The 21,366-nt window shown below is 36.9% G+C and overlaps 1 protein-coding gene across 1 annotated transcript in view; it reads right to left on the bottom strand.

The window, feature by feature from the left end:
• The window catches only part of TMC1 (transmembrane channel like 1), a gene marked incomplete at both ends in the record, with an annotated part of 192,686 nt that overhangs the window by 49,769 nt on the left and 121,551 nt on the right, over positions 1-21,366 (bottom strand). The window contains 6 exons of the mRNA XM_081280207.1: positions 2,476-2,604; positions 8,401-8,562; positions 8,695-8,874; positions 11,595-11,789; positions 12,425-12,569; positions 19,749-19,891. Of these exons, the coding sequence (XP_081136333.1) occupies positions 2,476-2,604; positions 8,401-8,562; positions 8,695-8,874; positions 11,595-11,789; positions 12,425-12,569; positions 19,749-19,891 (954 nt within the window). The remainder of the gene's footprint in view (positions 1-2,475; positions 2,605-8,400; positions 8,563-8,694; positions 8,875-11,594; positions 11,790-12,424; positions 12,570-19,748; positions 19,892-21,366) is intronic.

Genomic DNA, 21,366 nt, shown 5'->3' with positions numbered 1-21,366 from the left:
TGAAAGAGCAATGGAGTATTAGGGACAAGAGAATGAATATCTACCCTCTGTGGACAGCAAGCTCTCAACTCCGCCATTTCTCCCTATGGAGAACATGGATTGAATATTGCCAGGTCTTCCAAAATGTCAAAAAAAGCAAGAAGTACAAAGTCTTTAAATATTAGCATGTAAAAAGGCAAAAACAACAGGAACACTGAGGAGATCAAACAAAAACCAATATCTGCTATTTGAATCCAGCCTGCAGTCCCAAGTTCACAACATCTCTGTAGGCTACATCTCTACACCTCCATGTTCTCTCATCACCTAGCACAGGAGTTGCCCATAGGTTTGCTCCTGGTAGGCAGTAAACAGAGTGAACTCTCCTCTTGTGGGGTCAATGATGATAGGATCCACGTCAAAGATACATCATCCAACATTAATATTTTAAAACTTGTTTTGATTCTGAGCTTTTCTCCAAAGAGCCTTCCAAAGGTAACATGAGAGAAAATTCTCTCTCTGTGACCTAAAACAGAAACTTGTTTCCTGTATTTTGTACTAACCCAAGAGCACTGTCAGCACTTAATAAATAATAAATTATAGTCATTTAATTACAGCTTTTATGCATCCAGGTCATGTTTTATTGACTTCATATTTGCAGTCAAATTTTCTGCCACTTAAGAAGAAAACAGCAAGGGATAAAAGGCAAATAAAAGCCAGGCAATGGTCTAGGAAAAGAAATAGCAAATTTTATGTCTGCCTCAGAAGAGCTGAATCAGGAAAGGAAAATAGAAATGAACCAATGCCAGCGAAATACCTCATAGCAAGGGCTGGAAAAGCAACACACCAGCATCCTGGATCCATAGCATTACCTCACTATTGCTCACGGAAGAGCATTACCTAACTACTTTTAGACCATCTGAGGAGGCACTTCCACTTGCAATGGATGTGATAGCAATGACCTAATGAAAGGCAGATAGCCAGAGGATCTAGCCTGGAGTCTTTGAAAACAGCCTTCAATGTAGGCTTGTCTAGAGATTGGAGGGTATGAGATAGAAGGCAGATCAGCTATAAAGAACTCATTCACAGGTGAGGACAGAAGCATCTCTGGCTCCAGAACCCTAACCCAGAATTGACTCCATGAGCACATCCCTGGGAGGAGGCACGGTCTGTCAACAGCTAGGGATGCCTGGGAGGTAGAAGTTCAACAGTCAACCAGTCAGTCACACAAGATGCCTGCTGCAGGATTAGCATGGTTCAAATAACAGAGGTCAAGGGTTGTGTCTCATAGTTTTCTTTCAAAAAGAAGGAGACAGATAATAAGCATATTTTTAAAAAGGGAATGCCAAATAGTTGTACAATTTATGAATAAATGAAAGAGCACATTGTAATACAGAATGCCTAATGGGCCACATTAGAGTGGATGGTCAGAGAAGAGCTCTGAGGAGGTGAACTATTAGCTGAGTCCTTGGTAATAAAAAGGAACCAACTGTGTGAAGCTATAAAGTAACAGTAAGCCTTGAGAGAGAAACAGCAAGAATAAATGCAAGGACCGTCTTGTGTTTGAGCACAAAAAAGGCAGCTGAAGCCTGTGGACTTTACAAAGCAAGAGCAAAAGTGGTAGCAGATGAGCTCAGAAAGAAAAGCAGCAGGTCATATAGGATACTGAAGGCCCTAGAGAGGGATTTGGAATTCATTCCAAGTGCTTACAAAACCACTGGAGGATTTTAAGCGCATGGGTACTACCAAATCCCCAGGTCATATTTCCCAGCATAAATGAAGATAGTTTCATTTGCAAGAGGGACAGATGAAACCTGGTGCTGTGTTAGCCTACAGAACCATTGTGCTCTGCTGCTTCCCTTAAACTTGTGGGGGACTTAGAGTTGGTAATTGAGTCATCACTAGTGAGTTCAGATAAACCCGAACCATTGTTTCAGGAAAAGAAGCTGCCCCTGCAGGATTCCAGCTCCACCTACCAGCACCATGTGCTGGATGAACCCACTCTTCTTAAAACTGCCACAGTCCCCTGTTGGTGACTCTGTCAAACTATTACTAGATCATGAGCTTTATGAAGCAAGCACCAAATGTACTGAGTTCTTTTAGCCCCCAGTTTACAGCATAGTAACTGGCACATAATGATGATCCAGTAGTACAGTGGAATGTAAAAGAATTGAGAGAATGTGAAGCTGATAGCCATCATGCCCTGCTTCCGGAAACACACCAGTTTCAAGGAGAGAGGGATGACTATGGGCCAAGATTTCCTGAGTTCAACATTTTGACTGCCACGTCATGGTCCATTACGTTAGCTATCCTGTGCTGACTTCATTTCAATCTTAGAAACCACGTTACTGAGTCTGATCTCTTCTGAGTTATGACAGTGTTCACCAGCGTTTATTTATTGATATCTAAAAAGGTGATCAAACCTATCAAACTGTGAAGTGTATGAAAGAAAAAAGTGTAGAAAATAAAAATCTGAAAAAAAATTAATATCTTACTTACATATCCATATTCCAAATCCCAGCACCAGCAGTAATTGCAAAACCTTACAAAACATGCCCTGAGAAAGTCACCGATGAGAATTGTGACATAAGTCGTCAGAACATCAGAAACGGTCAGTCGCACGAATTCCTGTTGGGACATTATTTGTATTAAAATACTCATCTCAATATCAGATAATCTTCATGTTGGCATCAGATCGTCATGTTTCTAGAACATTATTGGTTTGCAGACTGCAATTAATGGTAAAAGAAAAAATAACTTCTAGGCATATCTAGTAAATTAAAAGTGTTTCATCTTTATTTTGATAGTCTAAAAATAATTATTCCTCATCCCCAAATCAATATGTCAAAAGTCTTTTACTAAGATATTTTCATAAGTGTGACACAAGAATAAAAAAACAAAAACAAAAACAGGAGAATATAGACCACAGAGAGATTTAAGACATCTGGCCTTGAAAATATTTCAAATGGGCAAAATTGTAGGGTGTGAATTTTATCTTAACAAAGTGCTTTAAAAAGTATCAAAATTCTCTCAAAAGAAAAAGGTTTTCAAAAATGTATAATACCATGGCTGGAGATGTAGCTCCATGGTAGAGCTCTTGCTCTGTATGCACAAAATTCTGGGCTCCTTCCCGAACACTGAAAAAAAAAAAAAGTACCAAACCAGGTATGTGGTGCAAACTCATGTGTTGATTAAAAACATCCTCCGCATGTTATGGATGCAGCTATAAAGGTATATAATATTATTTAAAAATCTGGGGCCAGGCACAGTGGCGCATGCCTATAATCCCAGTTGCTTGGGAGGCTGAGACAGGAGAATCACAAGTTCAAGTCCAGCCCCAGCAAAAAGCAAGGCACTAAACAACTCAGTGAGACCCTGTCTCTAAGTAAAATACAAAATAGGGCTGGGGATGTGGCTCAGTGGTCGTGTGCCCCTGAGTTCAATTCCTGGTATCTTCCCCCCAAAAGAAAAATCTGGAAAATTCAAGACTAGTCACGTCAGTGGCATGGGTTTGAATTCAGGTGCAAAGTATATGTGCTGTCAGTTAAGAGAGGAAGGCCACTATTTCCTCATACAAAATCACGTAACAATAAGCAATAAATGTAATAATAGATACACAATTGTAAATATTCATCACCATAGTTTATTTCTGCTGTTCCCTTTCTGTTTCTTTCCAATAATTTGTGACCTAGCACTGAAAATACTGAGTATCATATTTTTGTAAGGATTCTAATATACTGTGAGAACATTTTAATTTTTATTTCCAGCTACCTGGTAGTCTCCCTTCTAAAATAACCAGTGAGCTATCTCACAGAGAAAAGGAGCATTTAACCAGTAGCCATTAGGTGAATTTCCAGCCTCATTCTCCAGAGCTGTGCTTCCTAAGCTGCAGGCCATCACACATAGCTTCATAGCACTGCACTGTCCGAGTGCCATGTGAAATATTATCATCTACTATCTTGTTTAGCTTTAGTAATACTTCATTTTTCAAAGATGACTACTACTATTAGAAATACAAGGTATATATTGACTACCATAAATAGAAGATACTATATATAAATGTAATAAAAACAAAAATTAGTGAAAACAATATAAATTTAAACATTTGTTAGCATTAATTCTCACCAAAAATAACACCTGTGACAGGGTGTGTAAACAGAGTCTATTTGAGAAAATGATCTTTGAAAGGTAAGGATGATAGAAGAAAAGAGAGAAAGTATTTCCCCATGGATGTGCTAAAAGCTGTCCCTACTAGGCAAGTTTTTGTCATTTTGGGAATCCCCCCATCTAACGCTCCGTATTTTTCTTGTGTTGGTCTTCCTTTTGTCATCTCCACTCCTGTCTCACTGCCTTCTTTTGGATCCTCCAACTCCACACTTTCTCAGGCCACGGGGTCTTTGCATATGACCTTCACTCTAGTAATCACCTTTAAGATGCCTCTTGGCTCAGTTTATGTCAATGACTACACATTAGGGCAGCTCTCTCAAGAAATTCTCAGATTTCATACATTTTATCCCTGTAGTGCTTTGTTGTTGTTATCTATTTGCAGTTTTTGTGTAATTATTTAATTTATGGCCTTGAGCCTCTTTACTCCCAATAGCTTATAATTTTCATAAAAGCAGAGAACAGGTCCGTCTTTTGTTTTTCTTTATATCTCTAGAATCTAGCACAATGCCTGGTATTTAGTGCCTATTCAAAAAACATGGGATGAATGAATGAATGAAGAGTGAGTGATAGAAAATTCCTAAAATTATTTTGGGATATTACTTTCCTTTTCCCTGTGATGATTCTCCTTTCATTCCTCAGGCAACTTTGAGTTCAGATCCTAATAACTAGCTTGAATGAAAAGTAGGCTACGAGAGATACTTTCAGTTTGCACTGCCAGGTCAGGAAGACTTGTTCAGGTAAGAACATTTCAGAGTGGTCAAGAAGTCCTCCACATCCTCCTAAGCATCCTCATCCCAGGGGTTGAAATTCTACTCTTTCCCAGGAAATGATGCAACTTTTACATAAAATGCCTGAGGAGGATTCATACCTTATATCATAAATTTTAAGTATCTAATTCACAAAACATAGGAGGAAAACACTGCTCCAGAGGAAAGAAGAATTCCAAAATTGGTGGTCCAGTCCACCTCAAGGACATCATTCAATCCCAGTTCCTAGCATGCTAACCCAATGGGACACCTGGCCTCCACATAAGCCTGGTATTGAGCACCACGCTTCCCACAGAACAACTTCACACCCATGACATTGAGTTGTGCAGGCACCTTTGACCAATTAATCTAAGGGAATCATTAATAGGAAAAGCCAAAATAACAGGCAAGGATGTCACAGAGGACCACACATCGCAGAGGTTCCAAGCAGGGAACATCTGTCCTGATGCTGATTGTTTCTGGAGAATGAGTCCACACTGTGAACAAGGACCCTGACTATGTTGGTTAAATTTGGCTCCTGGCATTGACTTCCTAGAAGGTTTTGACAAGTTAACTTTCTCAGTCACAGTCTCCTCATCTACAAAATGAGAATGATAATACGACATGTCTCCTAGGGTAATTCAAAAATTCAAGGAGGTAATACTTGTCACATTAGATGTATCTAATAAATGTTAGCCATTGTCATCATTATTTCTAGCTCTTGACTTCTTTCCTTCTCCAAAATGCAGACTTCAGTAAATGTTTTCCAACAGATGTCCCCACAAAAGGCTCCGCTGTCTCTCTATCGAGTGCCATTGGAGATGAGACTAAATGACAACTTGGGACTCAACTGCAGACAAATTACCTGTATTTATAACTAAGAGAGCTTTGAATTCCACAGCACCCTTCAGGAGAAACGAAACAGAATGCATTCATGAAGGAGAAAAGGAACTTGCGGAATCTCCTCACAGAACTATCGATGACCCTATGGGGTACATCCTTGCCATTATGTACCCTCTTTTCCATGTTTTTCATTATTCAGTTGACTAAGCAATAGCGATGTCTCCAGATACAACAGGACAGACAGATATTGATCTCATAAAGGCCAAACACACCAGTCCTCAGTGGTTATGACCAGTGTGTTCCCTTCCTTCCTGTAGATTCCACCTAACACATCACCATTTCTGTTCAGAGCTGGCCCTGCCGGCTCTGCAGACTTTCCTTCATGTGCTTAATGCTCCTTTGGAGAATGGAGGGCAAAAGAGAAAGAGGAAATCCAACTATACAAATGGCAGTAAGGAAAGATGAAAAAGCAAGAAAAATCACTAGACACAAGACTTTTATAGGACAAGACAAGCACCATGGTCCAGGGGCCTCCAAGAAGAAGAACTGAATCGATGGCTTTGCCTTTATTTTAAGTCATTATGTGTGGGACAATTACAGAAATTTCTTCATCAGAAACATAAACATCTCCTAAAGCAATATCCATTTTCTTTCTTCAGAAGTGGCCATTCCAGATCTTATTCTTTATAGTTAATTTTATAAATCTTGTTCACTAGGTGCTTGCCGGGTTGAAGGGTAGGTTTCTTAGCTCTTGTGCCAGCCTGAATTCTAGGATGTATAGAAGGGAACATCTCAAAATCTGAGTTAGTGAAATCTGTACTTCTTAGTTTTTTCATTTCTTGAAACTTGTACTGAAGATTCAGAGGTCAGCTTAGATGTAATAAAACAGACTTGTGTTAGGCATCATGACCATATTTCATGACAAAAAGCCTTGAAATATGAAAGCCCATGTACCCATGAGCATTCATTTCCAATGACTGCTATAACAAATTGCCACAAACTTGGTGACTTGAAATGGTACAGATTTATTTTCACACAGTTCTAGAAGTCAGAAATCTAAAAGTGCAGATATGGGGGAGAATCTGCTTCCTTGTCCTTTCTAACTCCTAGAGACTGTCCCCATTCCTTGGCCCATGGTTCCTTTCTCTACCTGTGAAGCACATTACTCAACCTCTGTTGCCATATCTCAATTTTCTGACTTTGACCTTTCTGTCTTTGAATTATAAAGACTCTAATGATTTTTACTAGGTTCACTCATCATTCAGAATATTTCTTCCAACCCAATATCCTTAATGTAATCACATCTGTGAAGTCCATCTTGCCACATAAGGTAACAGCACATTCACAGGTTGCGGGGACTAGGATACGGACAACTTTGGAAGTTATTTATTCTGTCTACCACTCACTGGATCACAAGTATCTCTCTTCTAAATGCTGCCAACTTTTGTTCAATGTTATTTTAATTATCATTTCATATACAATATGTTTTTTAAACATGTGTGAAATGTTCATGGCTGAACACCAAAAATCTAATAACTAAGAAGGCAGGAATTTATCTTATCCCTGAAACCTTCAAAAGTAAAGTAAAATAAAAATCTTTCCCTCAAACCATAATGTGTACTCAATTTTTAATCATATATGTCTAGCATTATACACATTGATTTTTTTTTCTTCCACAATTGAAATCATAGTTGATTAGCTTAAATCCAATGAGCATCATATTGAGGCTGAAGATATCTATTTGTTTAAATTATTTTAGTTTAATAAGATAAATACTAATTCCCCAATTTTCCTTTTATCTTATAAAAAGTAAGTACACTATGAAAATTATTCAAATAATTTCACAAAAAAAATACATTACTACTGACCTTGAACTATCATCTGAAGGACATACAATAATATATTTAAGTTCTTCTCTTCTCAGCGATAAACTGAAGTCCCAAATTAGTTTATGAAATTCACATTAGGGATGTCAATTATAAGAAGATAAAATTATAGGTTTTTAAAATATAAATTAGATCTGTACAGAAATAAGAGACTCTAAAATAGATATTCTTAAAAGAAAAGTTTGTAAAAGATTTTGTTTGGTCTGATTTGGTTTGGTTTTCCTTATTGCACAGAAGTCATGTGAAATATCAGTTCTTTTCTCTGATAAATGACACTGACCTTGGACTGGGGTCATTTATGTAATCATCATGAAAACAAATAGTGTTTCCTTTAAGGCTTATGGAAAAGGTATTTAATAAAAATTGAAGTTACTAAAATTTATATATGATCCCCAAAGAACCTACTTTTGCTTTTTTTTCTTTTTTATATGGCAAACAAGTAATACTAAATAGAACTTCATTTAAATACTGATTAGAGCCGGTATCTAAAACTTGGTGCTTTATTAGAATGTCAGTAAATAGTAAACTTCTTATATCATTTTAAACTCTCCTTCCTTTCTATGCAACTGTAAAAGGGGCAAACAAGAACTTATCTCAAGGGATAGATGTGAGGGCTACATGAGATAATATACATGAAGTTCAGAGCCAGCACGTGAAAAAGTGCAAGTGATCAGCTATTTTTATTAATAAGCAACGAAAAATAGACTAAACTTATGGAAGAAATATCGACTGTCCTCTTTCTTCAATTGACTGATTGCACGTACTTCTGTTCGTGGGATTACCTGTCCCACCATGGTTTCCCAGCACGGTCCTCGAGGCACATCTGCAGGATGAACAAAAAATGGTAGCCCAGTGGTATTCTCAGAGAGGGATGCATTGTAGGCCTTGATCATGTTGGCTTCCCACAGGGTGATGTTGGCCTTCACAAGCTTCTCCTCTTCAATCTAGAGAGCAAAGAGATGGAAACAAACAAACAAAAAAAACAAGACAGCACCATTTCCAAAGGCATGTCAGGCATTCCTGAGGCTAGGAAATCAAAATGCTGGTGTAAAGGACAATCCAAACACAAGGCTTACCTTGTTGTTAATCTCATCCATTAAGGCAAGAATAAATACATACAGGTTGCCTAAAAGGAGAGCAAAAATGCGTCCCAGGAGCCATTTCAGAGCGATGAGAGGATGGTAGTCTTCCAATTCAGCAAATAAGTCAAACAGTGTTGGACAGAACATCCCCAGGAGGGACATAACCATATTCATCTGCATGGAGATGTGAGGAATGGACCAGGTTAATGGTACTTAATAATCGTTGGTGTTTTCCTCCAGAATTCTGAAAGCTTTTCAGCTCAGTTCCTTGCATCTTTGATAAGACTAAAGAAGATTTCTTCATGCATATCTAGAATTTGATCTCAATAACAAACAAAAAAAAATTCAACTTACATTCCAAGATGTACATGTGTGTCAGAGTGGGTGTACCAGTAGTGATGATCTTTCTCCTGGTATGAGGAGGCCTGCAATTTACATCACTCTCTACCCAGAGAACACATACTGCTTCTCATGGTAACTGATTCTGCTATAGAGATGTACTTCACTATACGATTTCCAAAGGAAATGGAAAATGATTTGCTTAAGGATGAGACCCAAACTGAGAATATTAACTTGGAAATCATCAGCATTCCTGAGCTAATTAGTAAGAATAGATGAATTCCCCAAGATTGGTTAGGACTACATATTAAATTTTGGGAATGCAAACTTTTAGAACACCCAGCATAATTTTATGGAAGCCAAGGCAAGAAAGTTCCAAAAATAAATGACTGACTTACAAAGCCATAACCAAGAGAAGATGCAAGAGGGCATGGGAGAAGGAAGATGGGAAGTGAAAGAAAGAGGGAGAGAGACAGGGAGGAGGAGGAGATGGAGGAAGGGAAAGGCATAAAGTGAAAGAGACAGAAAGAGAAAAAAGAGAAACAGAAAAAATAGAAAATGTGCCATTCAGAGTATCTCCCTCTTACTGTTTGACACTCTAACGATTACATTAATAGGCTACATTAAGTCCAAGAAAAGAATTCCAAATATGTACTACTTTCATAATGAGGAAACACTCATGCTTATCTTTCTGAAATACCTGGCTTATTGTCACCACAAAACATTTCCTCTTTTCCCCTGTGGACTCCGTGCTTTAAATGATAATAACTACCAAACTATATTTAGAAAATAATTATTAATATGTCTTTGTTGCTTTAAGAATGTCTCATAAGTATGATAAAGAAGACACAAAACTCAGCAAGACATAATATAAAATCAGCATGATATAATTTCAGTCTAACATAAACACTTAACAGATCCTGTGCAATCATAAAGTCAAATTTAAATTTTGTCTCATTAGATTTGTAAAGTTATTCATGAATCCCCATTATTCCTTTCATTGGCCTCTAGGACTCAGGGGTTCCCTAAAATGTTTTGGACGTCAATGTCAAACACCATTTTTTTTTTGTTTTGTTTTGTTTTGTTTTTTGGTGCTAGGGATTGAACCCAGAGGTACTTTACCACTGAGCTATATCCCAAGCCTTTTGTTATTTTTTATTTTGAGATAGGGTCTCACTAAGTTGCTTAGGACCTCACTTAGTTGCTGAGGATGGCCTCAAACTTGTGATCCTCCTGCCTCAGCCTCCCAAGTCCCTAGGATTGTAGGTGTGTGCCACCATACCTGGCTCAAGCATCTTCTTACAAGAGTGATCATTTTAATAATAATCAACCACTCCTTCTTTAGTATAGTTTGTTTATATAGAATATATGATAAATATGAACCATAAACCAAAGCTGCATGATAATTTTGCTTATATTTACTGTTACAATTATAAGAGAATATTGAAAGCAAACTTACTAAATAAGCTTGGAAGTGTTCCTTTGTTTTAAGTTTAAAAAAAAAAAAACTCTACCTAATGACTTCTATTTTCCATGAAATATTTTCCACAAATATTCCTTTTCTCTACTATTACTACTTCTAAAATACCTAGAATGTTTAAATTTGGATCCTTTTTTTAATAGACTGTTTCATTTGCTATCCAAGATTTTTATAGGAAATTAATCCCTTTTAAAGGGATTATTATTATTATTATTTTTTTTTTGGTCTGCAAAGTTCTGCAGAAGTTTCAGTGTGGGAAGTCTACACTTCTCTCAATCTAAATCTGCACATACTTTAAAAATCCCCAAGTTCAAATTGATGTCACATTGTATACAAGGACATTTTATGGAGGAAACAGGCCCCAGCAACAACTCATGACCAGTGATTTCCCGATTTTAAATATTTACCTCTATCCTCCTTTCTCTACCATTGAGTGGACAGATACTCTGAAGGCAAACTTGGCAAAAAGCCCAGGCTTTCTCATTTGAGTAGCAGCAGAAGAAAGGCTTCTAGAAGAAAGATGGACAATTGAGCTTCCTGAAAAACTGGGAAGCCCAAACTTGCCCAAAGACAGGGAGGAATTCTGAATGCTTTCAATGAGATAAATGTAAGAACAAGGGCTTTATCATAGCTGTTTCAAAAATTCAGGAAACTGGATCTTTCAGTGGCAGAAGGGGGATCTTTGAAGAAAGCAACATGGGGTCATGCAAAGAGCATTAAACTTGAAAGAAAGACTCCTGGGTGCTTAGCCTGACTCTTCTCCTAACTTTATGACCATAAAGCCATCACCCTGAGATTTCTCATTCCATCTGTAAAATCTAGTGGTTGAACTATACGCTTTCTAATCTTTTCTTTTTCTAATTTTTCACCACATCACAAAACGAAAAATAGCACAAATTTGGAAATATAACTGGGATAGTGTGGGAAATGTGCAATCAGGTTGACTCACTACAAAGGTAAGATGCAGGGACGGACAGGTGAAGAGTGGCCTTATATAATGTTCCCCCACAGAAACAAAGCCTGCAAAATAGCAATTATCAGGTGGTAAGCACATAAAAAACATGCAGAGACGAACTTCATTTTTTTCCCACCACCCAAGGGTGTCAGGATCTTGCTGTGCAAATTCCTGGGATCTCTTCACAGCCCAAAAGATGAGGTATCCGCTTGCACCAAGTGTTAGGAACACGAAGAAGTTAGCAAGAAACCTCAGGAATCTGATCAAGTGGACATTTTCTTCTACTTGGGCTGCTCTTTCTTCTGTTATAGCTTCCTGTACCCAAGCAAAACAAACCAGGAAACAAACAAAAATCTTAGCTATGAAAAGCTTTAAGAACCAAGGCATGTAAAAAATAAAAATGTAAACTAAATCTGGAATTCCACAAACCCAGGTCAACCGATGGCAAATGAAAGGAAGAAGGGAAACTTCTTGCCAACAAACTCTAAAATACTAGGATAGCCTTCATGATTAAAGATTCTTCCAGTACAATTTTTTAAAGTTATAAAATAATGCTGTAGAGTCATTTTGAATATTAAGCTAACTCATGCCTGTAAATATTTAGTGAGCATTGTTCCATTACTTAGACTATCTGAATCTGATTATTGATCTTTTTCATCCAGGTAGCAATTCTTTTATCACTAAATTTAAAGAAGGAAACTCCTCCAGGGATAATAATGTTGTCACGGGTCATGGGTCATAAAATACCTCCCGGTTCTACTGCAAACCACATCCACATCCAGTGCGCAGAAACGATGAGTTTATCTTCCTTCTAACCATGGAGATACTTCACTAGCTAGACTGCCTGGAATGCCTCCAAAGCTATGCTTATTTCCCCCTCTACTTTTTATCTATTTCAACGCTACTTTTAGAAATAGATAAAAACATGCTTCAGGAGTTCATGTCTTTACCCTAAAGTTCATTGTGATGGAATTAAATTTGTTGTCGGCTGTTTCGGGGTTGCCAATCAGGTAGTCCCAGCTGCAGAACATCTTCCAGCTGAAGTTGAAAGTGTTGTCATCGCCCCCTCCATCATCACCAATATTTTTGGTCATCCTGTCAAAACAGGGAGTTTAACCCAGCAGCAGAATAGAAAAATAAAGAGGGAGGGGAGGGGAGGGTGTGACAAAGCAACACAGTCACAGTTAAGTCAGAAAGGCAATACCTAAAAGGGCATGTTTTTCAGCAGATTTGTTCTAACAAACCAGAAAATAGAAGCTTTATTTTTTAAAGTTTGTTTGCTGAACTTTTTAAACTATTAATTTTATAGAACTTCCAGATTAAAAGTTTACTACCCATTGATGATGTTAACAACAGGTACACAAAGACAAATATTTTCTATTTTTTTAAATGACACATTAATATCGTGGAATTGTTTCTTAACATTTTGTGGGATAAGGATCCTTTTAAGAATCTAATGAGAACCACTGAGTATGCCCACACACACAGAAAAAAAAAATATGTGTAGACTTCCATGTTTTTCCACACCTAATTGGTTCCCAGGCCCTCTGAAGCCAGTGGATGAATTAACTCAGGTCAAGAAACTCTTAGGTAAATTTTAATTCTCCCTAGAGTCTCCTCCCCAAAAGGGATTATATTCAGTGCATTAAAAATTCTATCCACTCTACAACTACTGACCAAAAATCAAGATTTTTGTATGCTCTAATCCCAAATGGTACATATATTCTAATCAGTGATGTTTTAAAGTTTCGTTGTTGTCATTTTGTTTGGAGAATCTAAAGTGCATTTACTATAAGTTTATTGCAGTGGTTGAAGATCTATAGCTCACTCTTCCACACACTCCACTTCCTTTTTTTTCTTATCACTATAAATAGCAAAATCAAAATTTTATGTGAACTACTAAAAAGCAGTCCCTCAATGTTTGGGTTTTCTAAATTTAGTGATATGGAACCAAAAGGAGCCTAATGATATAATGCTGACATTGTAGGTTGACAGGCATTTCTAAGGAAATCTAGATTGCCCCACCTCTTTAGGGAGGCTTATAAATTTTATACAGGCTAACATGTTACGCAAAGTCAAAATATAATTATTCCTTTCACCAGTCCACCGCTACACACTTTGCAAATTTTAATGACACATATTTTTCATAGTTATTCTCCTCAAAGTCTCAGTAGGAAGTCAAAATCTTTACTGTCAGAATTATTCTCTTTCTTATAGATGAGGAGGCTGAGGTTCAACACCTTGGTCAAATGATCCAGTAGTAAAACCAGAGAGATAGGCCAAGAGGTCTGGTTGGACTTTACTCCAGTATCCAACCCAGGACATCGTGAGGAATGAAGAACCATATATAAAATGCCTTTATTTTGTAGTTAAAATGAGGTTGAAATGGGATAGTTCTTATGATGTAACCTAGAACCTAAGGGGAAAATTATTTACTTGATTAATATTGCACCATTTATATTCCACACTGTCATTAATCAATGGGCAGGTTCTCTAGGCAAAATTCCACTCAACAGGTAAAGGCTGAATAGTGCTTTATCACTACAAAGGCTAATAGCTTAAGATTACCTTCAGGCAAGGAAACCCTAGTGGGGTGGACAAACAGGGAGCATATCACATGAGAAAATGATGAGAAAAAGAACACTAAAAGGGATAAGGGGTGGGGGAGACACCAAAGACTAACTCTCCCCAGTAACCATTTTAATGAGATATGGTCCTGATAGCTATAAAACTCTCCATGCACGGTTCTTGTCTATAGATGAAAAATGTACATAATTATGAAAATTCCTTCATTTTCAAAGAGGCTGTAGTTTTGAACTTTTTTTTTTTAATCCATGAAGAACAATCTCAATGCATCATTTTCTTGTCTAGAGGAGCTGGAGAAGGCAATTGCTGTGTTTATCTGTTGCCTAAAGTTTTTAAACTGGATTTTTTGCCTTGGACCACAAGTCTGCAGCTCCATTTATACACAAGGATCATTTGGTTATTTTATGGTACATGGGGAGGTTTTTAATCAAACACGTGCCTCCATAAATCTTAAGCCAGCTAGGTCAACTATCATGTAGTCTCTGCTAAAATCAAAGCAGGGGAAAGCGGGAGGGTTGAGATAGAGGGAGGAAACAACTTTAGAAGTTCACAGGATGAGATCACTACACACATATAATCAAAAGAAAGTTATTCCAAGGTTGATATGAAAGAGCGTGTCTTACATTCTTCAGAAAGAAGAAACCAAGGCAAATATTTGACTGTGAAAGATAATACAAAAATACAAATGGATATATATTGACCATACTACTGATTACTGTTTTGTTTGCCATCTGTTTCCCCAATCAAGCACCATAAAAGCAAGAACTTTAAATCCCCACATGCTAAATAGCTCCCTTAGACTGCCCTTAGTAGATACTCCATAATTAGTTATTAAAGGAATGAATAAAAATATTCAAATTGTCATTTTGGAAGTCAACAGCACTGGAAAGAGTCTCACTAAATAAATGCATATAGCATAAGTACTTGTACATGGTACTATACACACCATATATGCTTGTCAGGCTATTATTGTCCTGTCATCTTGTCATCATGCTCAGTTTGGTCCATATCATCTCATTTCAAAAACTGTTTCCATTCATTGGACACTATGGTCCCTGGTCCATGTTTATAGGAGGAGAATTTTTCATTTTGCATTTCATAATCATAGATGCAGTTCACAAAGCAGTAATGAGACATGGAACATGGTGACTGTGAGTCTCTCATACCTCCATGCCTTTCAGCTCTAAGCATTTTTGAAAGAAGGCCAGTGTCATTTGAGGAAGAGGAGACAATCATGAATTGTGGGATCTGCCAGGACATTGTGCCCTGTAAGCCAGCCCCATTTATCCATCCAAAGCCTACTATGTTCTAAAATTTGTCATTTGAGAAATCAAACATTAGAATTTGCAAAGAAAATATTCTGAGAAATAAAATATTATGCTGGGGTCTATAAGGGCTCTGATGGCTTTTCTCTAATGAGACAAGAGAGGGAGATTCCTTCAATAAAGAGAGGTTTAATTGATGATGAGGATGGAGGGGAGGAAGAAAAAACACATTTGATATTAAGACTCCATATAAAGATGTCAAGAGTCATGCAAAAAGTTTGGGCAGGGTACCAGGCAGGTCACCACTATCTGAATAAGCATGTACAAAAGAAGTGAAAACAAAGAGGGTGAAGCAATAGAAATCCAGGTGGAAGGGTGTCCTGTTGGCCATGATTCTAATGTGATCTTGGGAGATGTGGGTGTCATATAAGAAGACCTGGTTTTGATAGGTTTAATAATTGCCTTGGTTTTTATAAAATATGGAGGCATATGAGTTATATCAAGGCCATATAACTCCAAAGGAATTTGATAGTAGACAAGGAAAAAGCTTGTATAGACTTTTAAAATCGAAAAGGACCACCCAAGTCAAGTTAGAAACAGGTCCTTGTTGTCATCAACATAGAAGAATCCTCATCAAAAACCAGGAAAAATAAGACTGGAATTAGAGAAGGGTATTCAAAGCTCAGTTCTGTAAAGTACTGGCTATCTCAGTCAAATCATCAACATATGCTGAACCTTACTTTCTCCTTAATATAGGAATAACTAACTAATATCTACTCAACTCACTATTCAAGTTTGATAGGAGGAATAATTTGATCTATATATAAGAAGCAGCAAATACAGAAAGTGGCAAGTTGTAGTGGGTAAAAGATATTTTTTGAATTAGAAAAATCTAGGTTCAAATAGGTCCTAAGGTTGAATGACCTTGGGTATGCCATTTAGTAGTATCTCTGAGTTTTATTTCATTTTATTTCTGTGAAATGTTATAATAGCACCTTTGTAATATTTAAGGGTCAAAAGCAATATTGATATATTAAGCATTCTTATTTCACATATAAATTATAGTTATTGTTATAGATTCAGAAATATGGGTGAATATATTGCCATTTGCCAAATTTAAAAACTTCATACACACATGTTGGATCCAGTTTATATCTAGGATTATTATTTATCTAAGATACTCTGCAGGAACAAATTTGAATATCATGTGGAGGTTACACATGACACATGATTAAAGTATTTGAGGATATTGTGAGTCTATTCTATACATATTAATATTTCCAGGCTGTTTTCAAACATAGGGGAAAATATATATCTAACCCCAGGAAACCCTGCAATAGGGAAAGTCCTAGAAAAACCTATTGGGATAAGATAGGCAGCAAAGAGTTTCTCATTAAGACGTGCAGTTTCTGAATCATTCAGCTGTTTCTAGTAGTTTATGCTACTGTAAAATACAACAAGAAAGCCCAGAAATTTTAGCTTATAGCATCACTTTTAATGGGAACAATTAGGTTTTTGCAACCAAACCACCTTTGCTCTAAGATATTAAACTTCAAACTGATGAGGACAATGTATGAAGGACAACGTATGAAGACTTCTAAACTTCTAATGTGGTTAGGAACATACACAGAATTGAAAAGAAGGAGGAAGGAAAAGCAGGAGGTGGGAACAGAAGGGAGGGAGGGAGGAAAGAAGAGAGAAGGAAGAGGCTTAAAACTAAGGGGATCAACATTCCATCCTTCTGGGACTGAGGAGATTAACAGAATCCAAGGCTTTCAGTGCTAAAACTGGAAGAGTGCCAGACCAACAAATTCAATCACCTTATCTTAAAATCTCAAACTATTTTCTTGGATTTCTTTCTCACTTTACCTTCCAATTTCCCTATTAGATAATTAAAAGTATAGGGCTGGGGTTGTGGCTCACTGGTAGAGTGCTCGCCTAGCACATTCGAGGCCCTGGATTCGATCCTCAGCACCACATAAAAATAAATAAGAGTATTTTTAAAAAGATAATTAAAAGTAGATATTTGCCCCATTTTGCAGATGAAGGTGCTGAGATTAACAGCATGCAAGATGACAAAGCCCCAAGGTTATTTTAGAACTCATTTTAGAACTCAGATTCCCTTCTATTCAATTTCAGTAATCTATCTCTTAAATCCACTTGTATTCCTTCCAAGAGTGTATTTGATTGAGGTACAATGTAGAGACAGAAAGAGAGGATAAAAGGGTTCTATACAATCATTTATATCTCATCCATTCTTTTTCTACCCAGTATTGTTCCTGGAGCTGGGGTGGGAGTCACATATTGATTTTTGAATTATCTTCCTGTGTAGTCCAATGACTGGAAGAGTCTCTTACCAATCAAGTAACAAAAAACAAAAGATACATGCCAGAGGGAGGAGCTAAAGCCAGGCTGGTTTGGGAGCATAACATGCATAACATTGAAGGGAAAAATGTGGAGTTGCTACCTACCAGCTATCCTAATTGGGACCTTTAAATAAATTTGAAAAATTTTCACCTTCTCTAGAGTTACTTTATCCAATTTGGTCACCAACAGCAACTTGTGGTTACTGAGCACTCAAAATGTGACTAGTGCAATGCATAACAGAGAGATTTCAGATTTAGTAACCAAAAACATAATTGATAATAATTTTATGTTGAAATGATGATATTTTTGATATATCAGGTTAAATAAATTATATTATTAAAAATTAAAATTAATTTTACCTTATTTTTTAATATGGCTACTAGAAGTTTTTAAATCATACACCTGACTTGCCTTGTACAATGCTTCTCTGGAGACTTTAAATTTACCTACAAAAATTGTTATATTAGACATAAAAATCTATTAATGTTCAAGTGTATGAATGTATTGACTACCCAGTTTTGCGGGGGCTATCATGGGCCTCCTACCATTCAGATTTTGGTTCTTCAGTAAACCTATGAATTATAATTCTAATAAAATGGCTAACATTTGTTGTACACTTTTTACATTCTGGCATGTCTATTAACTTATTTCATTCTCATGTATATTAAACCTCAATCAGAGATGGAAAACAAGAGAAAAAAGTGATTGAGAAATTTGATGATGATCTTATAAACACATATATGGTAGAGCTTGGATTTGAACCTAGGCAGAGTGACCTGAGAGCCCAATTGGGCACACACCCACTGAAAGAAGCTAAGCAATGAAATGTGCAAAGACAGTCTTCCCCAGTGACCGTGGAGACCAAAGAACCAACATGTAAATGATACTCATGAGAACTCAATAATGGAAATGGTACCTCTGACTTTTTAGTCAAAAAAAGCAAGATCATCAGAGGAGCAGAAAATGTCTGAGATTTTTGAAATGTGCTCATGTTATATCAGTTGATCAGCTATTTTATATTTGGGATCTCTGATTATACTTGGACAAGTTGATAAATATCTTAGATATGGGCTTTTTTCAAGTCCTAAAGGAGCTTGAAAAAACTGAATATAATGTTTTGTTTTGTTTTGTTTTTCAGAAGAACCTGTAAGCAAGGCAGGGAAAGGACAAAAAGCCTGTCATAAGCTGCTCCAGAAAGCACTGCTTAAGATTACCGTGTACTTTATCCCCCTTGGATCCTCTAGCATTCACCATATTCCTAGGTGAATGAGGCAAAATGTCCATTCACCTTGCTTATAGTCAAATAATGAAGTTTGCTTGAGCTGTTTCAAATCTTCTCAAGCAAGTTCAGAAAATTAGCTAAAGATTGGATTTTTTTCATAGCCACAAGTAACTGTGCAAAATTTATGCAGTATCCTTAAGTGGTATATTATAAATTTATTTCAGACAGGAGGAAAAAAAATGAACTGCAGTTTTATTGGTTCCCCAATGAAATTTTTTTCCCATGCTCTAATAAATCCTTTTCTCAGACAAAACATGATTATACAGTTGATCATGATGGTCTCATTGGGGGTTATTCATATTTTCTGTCTTACAGAGCTAAAGTTTTTGGATGAGCGATTGTTCTGGCTTTTAAAAATGAACAGAGAACAACAGATTCTGGCTATTGAGCTGATTCTCTGCAAGTTGCAAGCCTTTTCGCATGAAAAAAAAAAAAAAAAAAAGGTCAGCAGCTCTTTTCCTGTCTTGGAAACATTGATTCCCACCTTGCAGTACAAAAAGACCCAGTTTAAAAATGTACTTAAACACAAGATACGTAGGCACTCATAAATCTGACCCAGTGGGATGGGCAAAGGTTTATGTTTATGTTCATTCCTTTTGTTTTGAGGATACAATAATCTAACATCACTATTGGTATTAAAACTACATTTCATCTCTTTCAGATCCTGCATCCTCTAGACATGAAATGGCAACAAATCATATCTCATTTTCATATTCATTCCCCATTTGATTCCAGAAATCATTATTCACTTCCGAAGAGACAAATGCAACTTACGCCCTGAGGACAACCAGAAAGCTGTATCCGATGCACATAATCCCCACCAGAAAATAGGAGAGCGGCAACCTGAAATTCATCCATCCAATCGTTCGTTTATTGTCGTAATAGCCATAAAAGAGGACGGAATATTGTGCCAAACCCTAAAATCCAACAACAAAGCCTCTTAGATTCTGTGAAGAGCAACTCAAAGGAAAAGATAGGCTCCTAAGAGGAATAACAAAATGACATTAATTTTCAAAGTTGAGTCATGGTTCTGACATAAGCCCTGTTGTTTTGTTCCATGGAGTGAACATTTCAGCTGCCACAATAATTGGCAGATTCTTGGTTTTCTTGAAATTTCATGACTTCTAAATAGACTAAATTGTTAACCAAATATAGGCTTTCTCAACTGTGGAGCCATTACTGTGAAATGCCCATTGACTTAAACATCAAAACAGACTTCATGGTATCATTAGATTTACAACTTCAAGAGCTTGCTTAATATGTGGTAGTAGGAGCGGGGTGTTCTGAAATGTGCTTCCTCAAAATGCTCTGGCAGGTTTTCATTTCTAGTCACCTGAGCCATAATTAGATTGATTCTCCTTAATCACAGCAGCTATATCTCAGCTCCCACTTAGCAAATATGAGGGGCAGGTGAGACAGCATTGGAACCTTCTGCACTGTCTTGGATTCATCAAAACTGTTATGGCATTCCCTCATAGCAAGCATGCTCATTTGTCATATGTTCTCTTTTCTAGAATGTATGTGTCGGGGTTGGAATCACCACCTCCCCAAAATACCCAAAAAGCACCCAAATATCCTCTCTATATGCAGAACATTGGCATATTCTGATGCTGCTTCCTTTTTTTTATCTTTCTCACATTTACTGTGCTTTTCCCATCACTGAAGCATTTTTCCACATTATCATATGTCCATTCCCCAGCTCCTCTCCAACTTCTTTCTGACAATCACTTAAAATCACTACACTTTGTGAAAGAAGAAGATAATTACTTGCCAATCGGGAAAACTTCTTGAGATCAGGTGAGTTGCCTTTGAACCTTACAGAATTGAATTTGTTGCCTTTAACATCATTATACCAACAGCATTCATACCAAACTAGTAGTGAGACTTTGAAACCCACTATGAAGAAAGCAGAAGTGGGGAAGAAGGGAGACATGGAGGAGGAAGAGGAGGAAATGCCTCTGATGCTGATTTCTAGAGGAAGAATTAAGAATTTAGAAAGTTGCCATAAATAAAGTTTATATATCAAGTCAGAGGAGGGATCTGGGGAAAAACGGAAAAGAAACAACTGGTGCTTTCTTTTTTTTTAATTTTTTATTTGTTATACATGACAGTAGAATGCACTTATATACTTTGATATATCATACGTAGATGGGATATAATTTCTTATTCTTCTGAGTATACATATTGTAGAATCACATTGGTCATACAGTCACATACATACATACAGTAATAATGTCTGTTTCATTCTACTGTCTTTCTTATCCCCACATCCCCTGCCTTCCCCTCCTTTCACTTCCCTCTACCTAATCTAAGGTAACGCTATTTTTTTTTTGCATTACAATTTTTAAAACACATATATACCACAATTTTTGTATCTCTGTTTATATATAAA

This window comes from Spermophilus citellus, assembly GCF_964194105.1.
Source record: "Spermophilus citellus genome assembly, chromosome: 2".
Lineage (NCBI taxonomy): Eukaryota > Metazoa > Chordata > Mammalia > Rodentia > Sciuridae > Spermophilus > Spermophilus citellus.
The sequence above is the reverse complement of the archived record's forward strand: the minus strand, read 5'-3'. Positions and strand labels throughout refer to the sequence as shown.